We start from the raw sequence: 18,371 nt of genomic DNA, 5'->3' as shown, positions 1-18,371 counted from the left end.
TTTTAAGATTTGGGGTTGCTGCCATCTGAATTGTGACCGCGGTATTCACGTTGGGTTCTCTTTCTCAGGGGTTGCTACACTGGCTCGATTCTCCCAAAATGTGCTTTTAGTTAGGAGATTGGCCTCCGAGTTGCCTCATTCCGCAGGTAGAAGCGCCGCTTGCTTGGCTCCCACTCCTGGGAGGAGAATCCGAGGCGTGTTGTACGGCTCCGTGCTCCGACTGAGGGAGCCGGGGCCGCCTGACGGAGTCGAGTGACTTCCGCCCACGCACCGTGACGCACGCCGGCTTCCGGGTGGCGGCGAGACGCAGGCGTCGACTGGAGGAAGACGGTGTCTCCTGCCAGGCACCGCTTTTTCTTTTCTGAAATGACAGCTTCCCCATCGAGCGCCGTGCCAAGTCCGCCACGCAGCGCTTCCCTGAATTGCACGCGTATGTTGGGCACTTGAGGGTGTTGGCGCTGACCAGGGTCTTGCTGTTAATGCTTCTGGGGTTTTTGTTTCCCCACCGTGCTCCTTCCCCTCGCCGCCGCCCCTGCTGCCCCTCAGGCTTTGCCTCGGTTTACTGACGGGATCGCCTTACCTAAGAGACAGACACGGAAGCAAGGAAAGCATTTTCCAAGCCAGTCTTTCTGAAATTCTGAATTATAAAAGGTTCATGTTTGCGAACGCTGTACAGTTCTCCTAGAGCAAGTTGTGAGAGATGTTGCATGCTGTAAGAACAGTTTTTTGGGGTTTTTTGTGTTTGCTTTTTTCATTTTCTCTCCTGGACCATTGTTGCTTAACAGCTTAGCAGACTGGACGGATTTTAGATGGGAGAGTTCTTAGCCTGAGACACTTACACAGAGTTTGGCTTACCGCAGTGGCTCAGGGGTGAAGAATCCGCCTGCAGTGCAGGAGACTTGGGTTCGATCCCTGGGTGGGGAAGGTCCCCTGGGGAAGGAAATGGCAACCCACTCTAATATTCTTGCTGGAAAAATCCCATGGACAGAGGGGCCTGTTGGGCTATAGTCTATGGGGTTACAAAAGAACTGGACACAACTGAGCGAATAAACAGCAAACGATGCATCAGTTAGAACTCCCTATTTGGGGGAGACTTTTTGAATAAAAGTACTCATAAATGCAGTTGTACTGGAAGTGATATCCGCCTCTCAGGATTTATTTTTACTGTTTTTAGCTGTTAATTCTAAAATGAAAATGATCCATTTTTCCTGTCTTTTTAATATTATGTAATTTTTAAAAAACAATTTTTTAAAAAAGATCTCTTACATGACAGATTATTCCATTGTGAGGAGGTTCAAAGACTAAAAATGAGAGGAGGACTTCTGGCTGTATTTATTCACATTAACAAATTACTGACTTTTCAGTGTTAATTACATCTCATAATTGCCTTTGAAATATAGTAATATAGTAAAGCTTCTAACAGACATCGAAATAAAACTGTTGACTCATCCAATATTTATTGAGTGCCAGCTATATGCAAGGTGGCCTACTGTTTTCAGTTTCAACTGTCTTATTAAAATGATCAGGCAACTTCCCTGGTGTTCAGTGGTTAAGATTCTGCGCTTCCAACGCAGGGGGTGCAGGTTCCATCCCTGGTCGGGGAACTACGATCCCAGATGCCTCGGAGGCATGACCAAAACAAGAAAAAATTTTTTAAATAAATAAAATGCTCAAAGTTGGGAATAAAAAAAAATAGCTTACATTAGTTACTAAGTAAAAACATATAAAAATGCAAGTCCAGATTTATCTAGATTATGCTGTATATATTTGCAACTGTTCACATTAGTCACCTTGACAAATTAATACTCAAAGAAAATAATAATTTGACAAACTAAATGGTAAAACTGCTAGAGGAGGTCTTATGACCATAAGTCTACTAGGCTGTGCTGTCCCTAAACTCAGGACCACTTTCCCAGTTGATTATTTAATTTCTATAAGGCCTTTCTTGATTGTCCCCAGTACTAGAGATACTTTATCAATACTTTGTAGGGTGGCCTTGGTTTATCATGCACCTCCCTTCCACACATTTGTAAAGAGGACCCCTTTGATTTATATCAGATAGTTTAAAAGTACAGTTAGTCCGTAGGTATGAACTGCACAAGTCCATTTGTAGGCGAATTTTTTTCAATATGCACTTAAGTATTGCAGAACCAAAAGTTGGTTGAATCCACAGATACAGACCAGCAAATACCAAGCAACACAGTGGGGGCTGACTGTGAAGTTATATGGAAGGGTTGGGCCCTAACTCTCCAGTTTAAGAGTCAACTGTTAAGCTCAGATTTCCAGTTTGAATTGTGGAACAACTGAAGTGTGTGTGCATGCTGTCTTATGACTCCTGATAGCAAATCAAGTGACTAATCTGGTAGGGGTTGGAGGAGAAAGAAGTGAATTTTAATAAGCAAGTCACTTCATATTTTCCGAGTTTTTGAAGGCAGACTTGGATTAGAAACAGCCGTGTAGACCATTTCATGGATGAGCTGGGTCTCTGAGCATGTGTCGTTGACACTGCTGTGTAGGAAATACGATATGAGCCCTTCAGGTCATCGCAAAATTTCTAGTAGCCATGTTATAAAAAAGAAAAAACCAGATTAGCTGAATTTTAACGATAGTTTCTTAGCCTAATATATCAAAAGTATTTTCAACATGTAATCAGTATACAGATTATGAGCTGTTTGACATTCTTCCATATGGAGTCTTCAAAATTAGGTAGTGTGTTTGACCCTTCCAACATGTCTCAATAGGGACCAGGTAAATTTCAAGTGCTCCCCAACCACCATGCCTCCTCTTGGACCGTGGTGGTCTAGAATTGGTTTTCTAAATGTAAAGCCATTGCTCGGTTTATAACTGAGCCCTGAAATTACCATTGTTGAGAAGTGACTGCCTTCCTGCTAAGTTGCTTCAGTTGTGTCTGACTCTTTATGACCCCATGAACTGTAGCCCGCCAGGCTCCTCTGTCCGTGGGATTCTCCAGGCAAGAATACTGGAGTGGATGGCCGTGCCCTCCTCCAGGGGATCTTCCCGATCTAGGGATCGAACCCGGGTCTCCTGCCTTGCAGGCGGATTCTTTATTGCTGGGCCACTGGGAAAGTGACACTCATATTTAATAATCACTGAAACTGAAAACACTTCTTCAGCACAGAATCATTGTCATCCTCTTTCACAAGTTTCCATACTGGAATCAAATCAGAAGTATAAGGAAAGTTAAAGAGTAGGATGCTCCCAGAACAATTCGCTGAGGATTTGAGAGGTGGAGGGAGCCTGAGTCCCTTAAAGAAACTTGGAGTTCGAGTGGTATGATGGAATTATGAGGTGAGATTAGAGAGAAGGCTGTCAAAGAACCAGGAGGCTGTGGTTTTTTAATGTGTTTTTCTTCTTCTTTTGGTGAAATCTCAGATTGAGCCATCTAAGGAGAAATCCACTTTAAATTCCAGGCAAGTGGAATGTGAGTCTTGGGGTAGTTTACCTTTGTGTTCACAGAGTGCTTTCAAGAGCAGTCCTTTGGGTGTTTTAATGGAGGAACTGGGAATTTTTTTCCTATCCAAAACTACTGAGCCGTGGAGGGTGGGGTGGAATTAATCCATGTTACAGTCAAGTAAAACACAGGCTAATTCAGTTTTTCAGGGAAGAAATGTAAAATGATCAAGGGACTAAAATGTTAAGATCAGGGAACATTACACTGGGAAATCATAGTATGTTTCAAGACGTCTGAACACAAATTGTGGGAATAGAAGCTTAAAAAAATCAAATTCCGCTAAAGGGGTGAGGAGGGAAGGGGTCCATTTGTGTTTTTTTTGTTTGTTTTTGGAAGGGTTTTCTTGGCCACTCCATGTGGCTTACTGGATCTTAGTTCCCCGACCAGGGATGGAACCCATGCCCCCTGCAGTGGAAACCTGGAGTCCTAATCACTGGACCCCAGGGAAGTCCCTCCATTATGGTTTCTAGAGAACTACTGAACCTAATGCCTAGTCGATATGAAAACAACAGCTGGGTTGGAGGTGGGGGTTTTCGAGGGCACAGGAGCCAGGGTGGGAGACTCCATGGTAATCAATGTGTTCATTTATAATTAAAGGGTATCTATTTGCATATAAGGGATTCCTGGGTGGCTCAGTGGTAGAGAATCCGTCTGCCTTTGAGTCGGGAATATCCCCCAGAGGAGGAAATGACAACCCACTCCAGTATTCTTGCCTGGAAAATTTCATAGACAGAGAAGCCTGGTAGACTACAGTCCATGGGGTTGCAAAGAGTCAGACATAACTGAGCGCACACACATTTGCATCTAAGCTGCCGATACGAGCAAATCCCGAAAGTGGTTGGATGCAGACTCAGCACGACGTGTTACAGGAGGAAGGGCTGAGAGAACACCCTCCACTGAGAGGAGAGGGCAAGCCCTGTGGGGTCACCCTCCGCCCATCGCTGTCGTGTGGCAGAAGGTGTGGGATTCCATGCTCTGGCGTGGTGTGGGGTGAGCGTGACCCCTCTGCTTGGCCTGGACCCTTGTGCTCACCTGCTAAAACTTGTGGGACTTTTCTAAAAATTATATCCTAAGAGGAATTAAGTGATCCATTAGCTTTGCCTCTACTTTGGCCATATTTTTTTTAAAGGTCTCAATGCCTTGGTGTCTATAAACACTTGTCTGCTGCTGATTGCTAGCAAATGCTCAAAGTAAAAGTCGCTCAGTCATGTCCGACTCTTTGTGACCCCATGGGCTATACACAGTCCATGGAATTCTCCAGGCCAGAATACTGGAGTGGGTAGCCTGTCCCTTCTCCAGGGGGTCTTCCCAACCCAGAAATCAAACCGGGGTCTCCTGCATTGCTGGCGGATTCTTACCAACTGAGCTATTGAGGGAAACCCCAAGAAAATAATAAATCCCAATAAATATATGAATACCCCAGTGATATCATGTCTAATGTAACAGGGCTTTGGGCTCGTAATTGTGATCTCTTGGTGTTACGTGTATAAGGTAATTAATTTCTACAAGTGGAATTATCCTTAGTTTGCTTGATAGAACTAAATACTCCGATATACCGTGGTTTTCAACAAAGACAACTTGGCTTCTAGGCACTGTGCAGCCTGGGATATTGGAGAGATGCTGCTCAGGATGGTGGGAGGCATGTAGAGGCAGGCATGGGCTCACTCGAAGTTAAAACTGAAATGGACTATCCGTTCTCGAAGTCACCGCCATGTGGCCCCCTGCCTGCAGCGTCTTGGGAGGGATTCCCGCTCTGCCCTCGCTGCCAGGGAGATCACAGGCATGACCTCCTGGAAGCGCTCCAGCTGTTCCTACATTATGGCTCTATGATTTGTCAGTTCCTTGCCCCTCCTGGGGTCAGTACCCCAGATTCTGGAGCTTGGAGAAGATGCTCCAATGAGCCAGACCTGGTACCCGGGATGCAGCTGTGAGCAAGCTTCCCACTGAGGTTGATGCTCCTCGACCCATGGCATCAGAATCACCTGGATGGCTGGTTAACAGGCTTCCAGTGTGGCTCCACCCTTGAGTCTCTGAGTCCAAGGGCCTGGGTTGGGCTGGGGTGGCCTGAGCATCTGCCTTTCTTAGAAGATCCAAGGGCAGGACCACACACTGTGAGTGGCACTGGTTAGTTTAATGGTCTCCACTGGGTGTGATCCCCTCCCACCCAGGACATCTGGCAAAGCCTGGTGTTTTGGGTCATCACAACTGAGAGCTAGGAGGGCTGCTGGCTTCTCGGGGCCGGGGGGGTGGGGCGGGTAGAAACAAGGGAGACACCGAGCATCCTACAATGCTGAAAATTGACCCACGTGTCAGCAGTGCCAAAGGTGAGAGCTTAAAATCAAGCATTTGTAGTGACGTGTGAAAAGAACACGCTGGCATATTGTGCTGAGGGCCGTCTAGGGGGCTACCGCTGGGCCTGACTTAATGTAGGGGGTCAGTTAGGGTCACTGCGGTGCATGGGACAGACCCTGCTACTGGGCAGTCAGGTGTGCACATAGTAGGACCATTTGCTAGTGTTGCAACTGAATAAAACAAGTGAATCAGAAGGGAGGCTGCCCAGGAGGGTGGGTTGCACAGCCTGAGTGATCTTTGATGGCCACAGGATTCTTCTGGGGCGTTCTAGCTTAAGAGAAGGGAACATGCAAAGCCCAGTGAGAGTAGATTGGCCTGTGTGCTTGGAATTTAGACCCAGGGAACCTGGAGAGGCTGTGTCACTCCATAAGGAAGGCCTTAAGTGCCGTTCTCAGCATTGGGACCCCTTCATCCTGTCAACCGCAGGAAGAATCAGATCAGAAAGACTTAAAACAAGAGTGCTGGTTGATTCGGGACAGTGGAATCCGAATCAGTGAGGCTTTACTGTTTATTGATCAGTTGGGCTGGTGATAAGCCTTCGGGTGCCTCGACTGTACAGCCAAAGAAAACTTTTTTGTATTCCGTCAGTTCTGCCTGTTTGTACATTAATCCCAGAAATCCAACAGAGATTCCCAAGAAAAGCTGAAAAGATCAGACAGTGTCAGCCTGTGTGTCCTTTTGCTTGACTTCCAAATCTCCAGCCCCCGAGGCCTATGTGTGAGTGAGGACGTTTTCCCAGCCAGCCGACTGGGCCCTCAGACAGCACAGGGGTCAGTCCTGCTCACAGTTTGTTGAGAGTCCAGGGGGCTTGGCTGGGTGCAGCCCCTCAGCATCCTAAGAGGAGTTTCCAGCCATATGTGGAAAGTTCCCAGTTAGCAGCATCCCCTCTCCCCAGCTCCAGGCCCCGCAGCTGATCCCAGACAGGGAGCCCAGGACTTTGGTCTGGGCCTTTGCTGATGACTCCCAGATACCCACTTCATTCAGGATTGTCTCTCTCTGTCTCCCTGTCTCTCTCACATATGTACCTTAATTGTTGGTTTTCTGCTCAAGCAGTTTAATGAGAACCACGGCGTATCTTGTCACCGCATAGCGAGCTTGGCACATTTCGGTGACAACGTGACGGATCAGTCACCCCCTTGCATCAAAGCCCCATTGGAGACCCTCTCCCTTGAACCTGGGGTGGTTTTGTGATTTATGTGCAACAAACAGTGAATGCTTTCTGTGGTCCCAGCAGTCTACCAAGGTCTTTTGTTTGGTTTTTTGATGTTTAGTTTTTAGTATGGCGTTTAATTCATGCACATAGTTTTTTTAAAATGTACATGGTATGAAAGGTTTTGCAGTGAAAAGTAAGACTTCTTCCCTCTCCTTTCCAAGGTTTTCTTCTTAAAGTTGTTTGGAGGGAATTCACTGGCAGACCGGTGGTTAGGACACAGGCGCTTTGGCTGCCAGGGCCTGGGTTCGATCCCTGGTCAGGGAACTAAGATTAAGCTGCATGGTACAGAAAAAAAAGCAGTTTGGAAACTACTGTGTTTCCCATGTGTTCTCCAGAGATATGTTTTGCATGTACAAGCAACTTTTATATGTAACTTTTAACACAGATGGGCAGGTATTTCTTGTATACCTTTTTTCTCATTCGAGTAGGGAAGATACAGTTATTGTTCCACCCGTTGTATTGATGAGGACCCTGAGGCTACAAAAGTAACTTGCTCCAGGTCACACGGTGAACAGCGGTGCTGGAATTTAGGCCAGGAGTTCTGGTTTTAGGCAGAGCTAACCCAAGACCCAGGGGCACCTCCTCCAAGCAGGTTCACTTTGCCCCACCTCACACTTAGGTCTTTATAAAATGTTTGTTTACCATTGTAAACAAACAAACAATGTTTGTTTACTCCTCGGTGAGGAGCTGAGGGCCTCACAAAGGACAGAGAGGAGTATCGCACGAGCCCTCTCCACTCCTCCCCAGAGCAGGTCAGCTCTGGTCTCCGAATTGCATCCTCCACACCCCCTGCTGGTAGAGAGCAGACCCTCCTTCCTCTAAAGGTGTTCAGTTCAGTTCAGTTCAGTTGCTCAGTCGTGTCCGACTCTTTGCGACCCCATGAATTGCAGCACGCCGTGTTTCCCTGTCCATCATCAAAAGGTGTTCAGGGACCATCGGTTATTACTGGAGCCCAGCCGCACCCAAACCAAGCGGCTTACTGCCGCGGTCACATTTCTGCCAAGGTTTCAGTTTCCTGTTGATGCTTGAGTGTCCGTGTAGGTGAGCTCAACAGTCCAGCATCCTTCAGAACTAGTCCACGCTGGTAGCAGAGCAGGTGTTCTTAAGGCATCTGGGGTTGAAAGAGCCCAGACTCCACCTGGAAGTGGTAGACACTCTCAGAGCAGTGCTGGACCCCGACCCCGGGAGTTGTAGAGATTCTCAGAGCAGAGCGGGGTAGCCAGATGCAGCGCCTCCACCACCAGTGGGAGTCCTCGGCACAGGCTGTCAGGACGGCCTGTTAGGTGACTGGTGGGCTAGGAAGAAGGACCTCGCCCCTGGAAACTCTGCCTTGAGATGTCTTTGTACCAGGGCTGCATTGCAGTGCCTCCTGAAGGCTCTGGGCTCCTGCTGGGGGACCCTTGAGAAGGAGATGTGTATGCCACGAAGAAAGTGAAGGTATTAGTCACTCAGTCGTATCTGAGTCACAAAAAAAGTCCAAAATGTCCAGCTCTTTCCGACCCCATAGCCTGCCAGGCTCCTCTGTCCATGGAATTCTCTAGGCTAGAGTACTGAAGTGTTGCCATGCCCTCCTCCAGGGGATCTTCCCAACCCAGGGATCAAACCTGGGTCTTCTGCATTGCAGGCAGAATCTTTACCAGCTGAGCTACCACCATCTAACCAGAAATGTGGGTCTAACACCCTGGCCCACAGAGAAATGCCGTCCAAAGACCAAACTGTTTTTAAATGGTGACTGTCGAAGGTGCACACTGAGAATTTGAGTTCCAGGAGCTCCCAAGACTGAGCTGAGTCATGTGACTCTGTGTTTGTCATTTCTCCTGGTCGGCAGCTAACAAGGAGGGGACCCACTCCACGTTCTGGGTATTGCTGAGCATCCTCCTGGGAGCAGTGGCCATGCTGTGCAAAGAGCAAGGGATCACCGTGCTGGTAAGACCCCAGGCGCCCTCACGGGGGTACCCATGCTCCCTATGCCCCTTTCCCTCCCGTAAAGACACTTTGCACTGCCCGGCCTGTGGGACCCCTCTACTGCACCCCTATTGCCGGTCTTCACCCTAGCCCTCTCTGGACTGATTACAGGTGCCACCATGCTCCCGGTGGTTCAGGTGGGAATTGACTGTCTTGGTTGATTCATTAGAGCTGGTGGGCACGGAGAGGGGACAGCTCTGAAGAGCAGGTGACTAGCTCCTGTGGAGAGGTCCTGGAGGAAAGAAAGAGTGCTGTGGCCTTTCTGGGGTGCTCTCATGTTTCACCAGTCCTAAGTACAGCCATGTTGTGACCCTACTGCTGTTTCTGGTCCTGATTAACAAGCATTGATGTGTGTTATGTTATATTTGCCTTTGTCCGGAAATGTCAGGGAGGACAGGAGAGGGCTCTGAAGGGTCCAGGTGTGCACCCCCTACGTCTGATCTGAGTAAAGCCCCTGGAAGGGAGAGGCGTGGAAATGCACTCTTTTTCTCTGTTCTAGCTAATTTTCTGCCTTACATTATCAGAGGGAAACTGAGACATTAGGGATGTGAAGAGATGTAGGCAAATGGAAAATAGCGATGTGGGGTGTGCCCATATAGGAAGCCGTGGGAAAGGATCTTCCTTTCCCAGGTCCAAGCTCTTTGGGGCTGGACACCAGCTGAGGCAAAGATAAATGGTTTTATTGAATTCAGTCTGTACAATTAAGGTCAGCTAGCTAGGAAACAGTATTGAAAGAATTGCTGTGCAAAGATACTAGAACTTCATGAGTTACTTTTTTAAAATTTTGCTCTAGACCAGTGTTTCTGAACCTTAGCATTATTGGCATTTGAGGCTGAGTCATTCTTTCTTTGGGGTGTGTCCTGTGCATCATAGGATATTTAGCAACATCCGTGGTCTCTACCCACTAGATACCAGAAGGACACCTCCTCCCTCAGTTGTGACAACCTCAAATGTCTCCAGACACTGCCAAGCACACCCCCCTGGTAGGGAGTGAAAATCATTCTGTGAGAACGGCCGTCCTGAAATCTTGCTTGTCTCAAAGTGTGGCTTGAAGCCCAGTGGCGTTGACACCATCTGGGAGCTTATTAGAGATTTAGGATCTCAGACCTCCCACCGCCACAGGCCTGCTGAATCAGCACCTCCATTTCACAAGGCCCCCAGGTGACTCCCACCTCCTTTAAGAAAAGCACTAAAAAATTAGGTTGAATTTTCATGAATAAAGATAGGGTGATGTTGAGCAGGTTTCCAAAAATCTGACTAGAATATGGCCATTTTGATGACATGTTTAAATGGGAAGGGAGAGAGAGAGCCAGACTCATGTTGGGCTCAGTCCTCATGAAAGCCTGACCGCATCAGCACTGGGTGACTGTCCTGTAGCTCCCAGGCAGAGAAACACATGGCATAAGAAGACAGCACAGCTCAACAGGGAGCTTCCTGCCTTCTAGAAAATGGTTCACACCCGGGCAGAAGTGGTCCTCTGTGACCCAGGAAAACCATGCATCACACGGGTGAGTAAAATGAGGATTCTGTGAAGTGATTAACCCAGCGCTGGCCCGTGTGCTGGATAATTAATAGCTCCCAGCATGTGTGGGAGGGGGCTGAGGAGAGATGTCACCCTTGCGCTGAAAACCACAAATTACCACTGGCTTCTGACGACTTAGGATTGATCCTCTTTGCCACGAAGCTCTGTGTTTGGAGGCCCCACGTCATCGAAGGGCAGGTTGAACCATCCGCACAGTGTATATTCTGACCACTCTGCCTAGTTCCAGCAGGGAGTTCAGCTGCATGGCGTTGGCAACAGCAGCCACGTTTATGGAAAGTCCACTGCAGGGTAAAGGGTAGCGCCCAAGGCCAGATGAGCCCTCAGCTTGTAACCACAGGTGTCAGAGCTTTAAGAGCAGCCATACCTACTGGAAAGGAACTATGGTGCTGCTGCTGGAAGCTGTTAGCATCAGTGCAGCTGCAATATCACACTTCCTAGAGCCGGGAGTTTTGCATACTTGGAGTTATTGATCTTCTCCCTGAAGGTCATGGGCAGAGGTGGTCATGATTGGAGTTATTGATCTTCCCCCTAAAAGTCATGGGCAGAGGTGGCCATCCTCCACACAGTGGGGCTCTGCCATCCTCAGAGTATGGTTTCCAGTGCCACTCCAGACACCTCCGTCATCTCCTCCACAGCCAACTGGACGGGAAACCAAGGGTGGGGCGTGCTCTGGTCCATGACCAAACCTCCAAGAGGTGCGTGATCACTTCTGCCCACATCCCATTGGCTAGCACTCAGTCACATGACCACGTTCCCCTGTGGGGCTGGCTGTGTGCCAGGCAGGAAGGGACAGCTGGTGGGTGTCGAGGAGTTTGAGCCTGGGATGTCTCTGCAGCCCCACCAGGGTCTGTATGTTCTGTTCCCTCTCTTCCAGGGCATATGCCCTCATCAGGCAGCACCCCAGGTTCCTGAAGTGTAATTACTTACATGGCTGGGTTTTCAAGGTTGCTGGCTGCCTTATTGGCTTAGGCATAGCCACTGCACAGGTATTGGCTCTGCTACAACTCTGGGACAGTTTTAGGGGGGAAAAAATGGAAGGGGGTCCTCTGCAGAACTTCTCCTGGGAACCCCAAAGCTCTAGCTCTCCTGCATCTTATCATACTCTTGCACGCAGGCTATGAAACTGTGACTAACGGGATTTACTAGACGACAAATCTGATGGGACTTTCTCGGTGGTCCAGTGGTAAAGAATCGGCCTGCCAATGCAAGGGACACGGGTTCGATCCCTGGTCCGGGAAGATTCCACATGCTACAGGGCAACTAAGCCTGTGCGTCACAACTACTGAGCCTGTGCTCCGCAATGAGAGAACCCAGCGCAATGAGGAGCCCCCGCTCACCGCAGCTAGAGAAAGTCTGTGCACAGCATCAAAGACCCAGTGTAACCAAGAATTAAATAAACAAGTAAATTTGATGTGAATATCATGAGCTAATTTCACAGGAACCGTAGGATTTGTTTTGTTTTTAGAGCTGAAGGGATTATCTACGGTGATCTAATCCAGGATATTTCTCGTCTAGATTATGCAATAGAATTGTGGCGTATCCTGGCTACCTGATCAGTTAGGCTGTCCCATGGCTGATTCCTTGCTTTGCTTTCTTAGGGTCTGAATGCCATCTTCGACATCTTGGTGATAGGCAAATTAAATGTCCTGGAAATTGTCCGGAAGGTCCTCCGTAAGGACAGATTGTTAGAGGTGAGTATCTGCTTTTGTCTCCAGCCGAGATGTGGAAAATGTCACGTACCTGCTGGCTTAAAACCCCATTTTCAAAGTACTTCTTGCAACTTTGAATTCTAAAACAGGCAGCCTTTTAAAGCCCAGTGTCAGCGAGGTTCAGCCAGAATTGCTGCACATTTATACCTGGCTTAGCCACACTTTTATTTGAAAAATCCTCAACATTGTGGGCCTTGCACTGTCCTTTCAGAGCCCTGGCATGCTCCGGACAGGGGGCCTCCTCTTCAGAATGACCCTCCTGGCTTTGGGGGGAGCCGGGGTACTGTATGTACGCTGGAAGATCATGGGCACCGGCCCACCCGCCTTCACCGAGGTAGACAACCCCGCCTCCTTCGCCGACAGCGTGCTGGTCAGGGTGAGTCCCGGGTCCGTCCTCCGCTAGGTCATCTTTGCCCACCAGATCCCCAGGTCTTCCCTCCCTCTTCCTCCTCACCTCCCTCCCCAACATACCCGCAAACTGCCTTAATCAGAACACCTCCACACGTGTTTCCGTTCACCAACAAAGTTCTGGGGTGAAACCAGGTTTTTATCAGGGCTTTGAAAGGGTGTAAAGTCTTTGTATTTCCTTGTGGCTCAGACGGCAAAGAATCTGCCTGCGATGCAGGAGACCTGGGTTTGATCCCCGGGTCAGGAAGATCCCCTGGAGAAGGAAATGGCTACCCACTCCAGTATCCTTGCCTGGAGAATTCCATGAACCAAGGGGCCCGGTGGGCTGCAGTCCATGGGATCACAAAGAGCCAGACATGGACTGAGCAACTACTATTTTCACTTTCACTCTAAACGAAATCAAGAGGAGTGGTTTAGAAAATGTCAGGTTTCTTGCCAGACTCCTTACATCGTCCCCTAACCTACTTTTGGTATAATGGAAATTGATGTGTTGAGGTTAAGATAAAATATAGCAGTATTGATGGTATCTTTTTAAAAAGTCATTTATTTATCTTTGGCTGCACTGAGTGTGTTGTTTTGTGCGGGCTTGCTCTAGCTGCAGCGAGCCGGGTCTGCTCTCTAGCTATGGTGTGCGGGCTCCTCATTTTGGTGGCTTCGCTCCTGGCAGAGCACCAGCGATAGGTGCCCAGGCTTTGGTATCTGCGGCACGCGGGCTTCATTGCTCCGAGGCATGCGGGATCTTCCTGGACAAGGGATCGAACCCATGTCCCCTGCATTGGCAGGTGGATTCTTACCTACTGTACCGCCAGGGAAGTCCCTACTGGTGGTGTCTTTAAAAGTCTTAACGCTGTCCAGACTTTCTTGTCAAGGTTTGCTTTTTCTGAAGGCAAGGGTATCTTAGCTGTGCGTTTCATACAGACAGAAATCTAACACTATAAAACCCTCCACTTGTATCGTCAGACACGTGAGAGACCCCTGGACAGCAGGTTTCCTGGGTCACGGACTTGGGGCATCAGTGAATAACTGGGACATAGCATTCCCAGAAATATAGCAAATGTAAAGCGGAGTCTGGTGGCTTTACTGTACTTTTTAAATCTATTTAAAAACCAAAAATCTCAATGTATTTAGTCAACTGCACACTTCAGCCTGGTGCCCAGGGCAGAAAATGGCAACATTTTATTTTACACAACTGGGCTCCTTGAGCAGAAACATATGAAGGCCTCCAAAGGGAAGCTAGGAGATACATATATATATATATATGTATTTTTTTTCCAAGTTCAGTATCAAATGTTTGTTTTTCTTTTGACTGGCAGGCCATAAACTATAATTACTACTATTCATTGAATGCCTGGCTGCTGCTGTGCCCTTGGTGGCTGTGTTTTGATTGGTCGATGGGTTGCATCCCCCTTATTAAGTCCGTCGGGGACTGGAGGGTGATTGCTCTGGCAGCGCTCTGGTTCTGCCTAATTGGCCTGATACGCCAAGCCCTGTGCTCTGAAGACAGCCAGAAGAGAAGGTAAGAGGCCGAGCTGAATTTTAACTTCCACACCGGGTGGAGTCTGAGCATGTTGCTAAATTCAGCACCACAGATTATCATAATGATTTTGTGCAAGGACAGGTTTCAGTAGAGATGCGCATGTCTGGGCAGGATGAGTTCTGTCCACTCAGAATCCATGGCTGGCTTCAACTCAAGGGGAGTGGACTGGAGGGGGCGCCCGATGACTGCTTCATCTCCCCGCCTGCCCCCCCCAACCGTGATGTTGCATTTTGAGATCCTTCTCGCCATAGGTGGTAAAGAGTAATTTATGGTCTGAACGGAGAGTGTAATTGATGTGTGTTGTGCCCATCATTTCACAATTCCCCTTCAGAAAGCCCTAGTGGATGCGACAGCAGTTCCTTCTCTTGTTATTTGTACAAAATAAGCTGCCACCCCAAAGAGACTCTTATTTCTCACCAAAAAAAAAAAAGCAGGAGGCGGGGGGAGGGAAGGGTATTGAGAAAATAATTGGGAGGAAAAACCTGTTTTGTGGAAAAGAAAACTATTTAAGATGATTTCCTTTAGGCATAAGTGTTTCTGGAATGAGATGAGTAATTTCTCAAAGTAAATTCAGTTCTGAGTTTACCCTGTGCCTTAAATCGGTTCATAATTCTAAAGGGTGACACACCTCTGTCCCAATTCGCTGTGTATGTGCCAGCGGGATTTTTCTAACACTGCAAGCACAGGTTTGTGGGAAGGAGCTATCAGATTTGACCGGCCTTCTTTTGTTTGGTTTTTAATTTTGTTGAAGTGTAGTTGAGCTGCAACGCTGTGTTTAGTTTCTTTATACATCTGTGTGTTGCTTTTCATAGTCTTCTCCATTACCATTTATCGTTGGATTTTGAAGATAGTTCCGTGTGCTGTGCAGAAGGACGTTGTTGTTTGACCCAGCCTCTGATTCATCCTCTTAACATCACCTGGGACTCTGGGAATGCTTACCTGCTTCCACAAGTGTCCCGCCGCTCTCAGCTTTCTTTTTGCTCAACTGAAATTTATGCTGGAGCATCCCCAAATGATACGAGTTTATTTCAGATCTTGTAAAGTTTAAACCAGTTAAGTGACATTACATCCTGTTAAAGGTCAGGAGACTAAATTGGACTAACTGGGACCAATATCCCAATTAGCCCAATTGGGATATTGTAGGTGTTGAGCTATTTGACACCGACATGGTTTGAGATATAGTTAGAAGCAGGCAACTTCATAAGACCTCTCTAAGTAATCATTCTAACTTTATTCATGTGAATGTGAGGACTTCTAAGATTTATTCTTATGCTCGATGCTAAGATTTTTCTGTCTTATCTTAATGGTCCTCCGTTAGACCCTCTCTACTGATGCCTCTTCTTAATTGCTGGCATGAAAAAAAAAGAGAGAAAAGGGAAAGGGCGTCTTTATCATGGATTTCATGTAAAGTAGAATACTTTTCTTGAAAATTCTAAAAGTAGCCATTCTAACTACTGCTCGTCTTCCAGGATCCTCACGCTGGGCCTGGGACTCCTCATTATCCCGTTCCTTCCCGCAAGTAACCTGTTCTTCCGAGTGGGCTTTGTGGTGGCCGAGAGGGTCTTGTACCTCCCCAGCGCTGGCTACTGCATGCTGCTGACGTTTGGATTTGCAGCACTCAGTAAACACACGAAGAAAAAGGTATTGGCCCGGTGAGGTGGGTGCCGTTCCTGACCAAGACGATGAGTAGGTTTTACTAATGACATTTCCCGTGTCCCTCTCTTCTTAAGAAATTGATTGCTGCTCTCATCCTGGGAATTTTATTTCTAAACACGCTGAGATGTGTGGTTCGCAGCGGCGAGTGGCGGAGTGAAGACCAGCTTTTCCGAAGCGCCCTGTCTGTGTGTCCTCTCAATGCCAAGGTATGTTGGCTGCCACGTTTTTAAGTTCGACAGCGGAGTGAGGAGAATCTGGAATATGACCTTGGTCATAGACTTGGAGGTTTTCTTTTTCATTTTTTTTTTTTTTTCCCTTACGTGATCTTGACAAAGTTTACTACAATTACACTTTAGGCAAAATAATTAAAAAGGAATCATTAAAACCAGACAATGTCAGGGAAACAGCATATTTCTTAAACACGTTTCTATTCATCTTCCACTTGGTCCAATCATGGATCGAGGTGGTGGCAGGGTGGGCAACTCCATGCATTCAGGCTCAGGTCTGGGGAGACCCACAGTCAGGCCTCTTAGAGCACACTTTTTGAAACATGCACTCCAGCCTCCTACAGTCTGTAACTGGAAGATGATAATACCTACCAGCGGACAGCAGTTTGGTTTAGGAATTTAAAGGATGCTCTGTGGGGGGCAGTACGCACGTTTCTATCACCTGTGGCTTCTCTGCCTGGAGTTGTTTTTGCCAGATTAGGTAACAATAAAATGCATAGACTCTAAAATTGGCAGTGTTCTTGTTGACACGGTCTGGTAGGAATTTGTTTCACTTGTATCCTTGATGAACTCCATCTCTTCACTTACCCAGCTGTGCATCTTTGGGCAAAATGGTTTTGAACATTGAACGCCCTTATCTGTAACAAGGAGGGGGACCATGGCTGTTCCCTGGGCTTGTCATGAGGCCTTCATGAATGTGGTCTCTGAAATGCCCTGACATGGTACTTAGAACATGGTAAGTGCTCAAGAAATGTTTGTTTTCGTAGGCTCCTTTTTAGTATCAGCTGTCCCATTACATGAAAAGAAGGGAATGATACTTGCTCAAAATGGGAGGCCAAGGAGTCAGGTGAGAATATTTTCTATTAGGCGCTAATGGTGAAGAGCCCTCCTGCCAACCCAGGAGACATAAGAAACTCGGGGGTTCAATCCCTGAGTTAGGAAGATCCCCTGCAGGAGGCCATGGCAACCCACTCCAGTATTCTTGCCTGGAGAATCCCATGGACAGAGGAGCCTGGTGGGCTGCATTCCATAGGGTCGCAAAGAGTTGGACGCGACTGAAGTGTCTTAGCATGCATAGATCATTATGTGATTAATAATGGTGTCTTTCGGTGTCATCAGGATTGGAATTTCCTCAGATGCTTAAAAGCGATCCTCTTTGGAGCAGGGTCAATAAAAGCACCATGAAGTTCTATATCATTTCCACGTTCTGTGCTTAAGAGAAAGCAGTGATTTCAGGCGAAACTATACGAAGAAATCTAATGAATAGCTGATGTCTTACTGTGACCCTGGAGTGAAGGATAGTATTATATAAAACGTGTTGACTCCTTGTTTGTCTTTCCCTTGGTTTAAAAAAACTTGTTCATGTTTTATAGTTAAGGGGCTTAGATAAAAGAGTGAATTACTTCAGCCTTTTATTGTCGATTTGATTTGCTGACCTAACCATTTATGTTATGCTACTGAAAGTAAATCAGCCTGTGACTTAATTTCATAAATGTTAATAGATTTGCTTTGTTTTTACTTTTCTGTTTGAATAGCAGTGATTACCCCTTCTATTTTACTTCTTCCCCAGAAGGAACTCACATTTCTTTGTAGAGGCTCTGTCATTAATTTCCATTATCCTCCCTCGAAGGCTTTTAGAGAAAGGTTATTATGTTCCTTAATTTTCCAAATGTGAGAGACTGAAGCATAGAAGGACGGAGCTGATGGTATCTGGGTTAGTAACTCAGGTGGTAGGTAGAGACCGGGTATAGTCCTGCACCCAGCTTACCCTGGGGAACAAGCAGGGATGGGACCGTGTGATGTCTGAGCCCACATGGCTGCCCCAGTGAGTGACTTTATATATCACAGGCTAGAAAACTCAGGGGCTGTGCAGACGGACATGCACACAATCGTGTGCCTGTATGTGCAGTTTTCGCCTTTAAATTTAAGACATACACATAAGATCTCATCTTCAAAGTGCACCCAATAGTGACAAGCCTCTCCAGGAACATTTTTTAGTGATGCCATTCAGTATGGGGCTTCCCTGGTTGCTCAGACAGTAAAGAATCTGCCTGCGATGCAGGAGACCTGGGTTCAGCCCCTAGTTTGGGAAGATCCCCTGGAGGAGGGCATGGCAACCTCCTCCAGTATTCTTGCCTGGAGAATCCCCATGGACAGAGGAGCCTGGCGGGCTGCAGTCCATGGGGTCACAAAGAGTCAGACACAACTGAGCAACTAAGCACATTTAGTATTTATGAGCAAGATAGAGTTGGTTTTTTGTTTGTTTTGGGTTTTTTGTTGTTGTTTTAC

At 47.3% G+C, this 18,371-nt stretch overlaps 1 protein-coding gene across 1 annotated transcript in view; it reads left to right on the top strand.

The window, feature by feature from the left end:
- The window catches only part of TMTC4 (transmembrane O-mannosyltransferase targeting cadherins 4), a 56,153-nt gene that overhangs the window by 22,342 nt on the left and 15,440 nt on the right, over positions 1–18,371 (top strand). The window contains exons 6-11 of the mRNA XM_068984333.1: positions 8,866–8,963; positions 12,144–12,236; positions 12,466–12,630; positions 13,976–14,178; positions 15,669–15,840; positions 15,930–16,061. Of these exons, the coding sequence (XP_068840434.1) occupies positions 8,866–8,963; positions 12,144–12,236; positions 12,466–12,630; positions 13,976–14,178; positions 15,669–15,840; positions 15,930–16,061 (863 nt within the window). The remainder of the gene's footprint in view (positions 1–8,865; positions 8,964–12,143; positions 12,237–12,465; positions 12,631–13,975; positions 14,179–15,668; positions 15,841–15,929; positions 16,062–18,371) is intronic.

Source organism: Capricornis sumatraensis, chromosome 12 (genome assembly GCF_032405125.1).
Source record: "Capricornis sumatraensis isolate serow.1 chromosome 12, serow.2, whole genome shotgun sequence".
Classification (NCBI taxonomy): Eukaryota; Metazoa; Chordata; class Mammalia; order Artiodactyla; family Bovidae; genus Capricornis; species Capricornis sumatraensis.
Note: the sequence above shows the minus strand (reverse complement) of the source record. Positions and strands in the feature narration are given on the sequence as shown.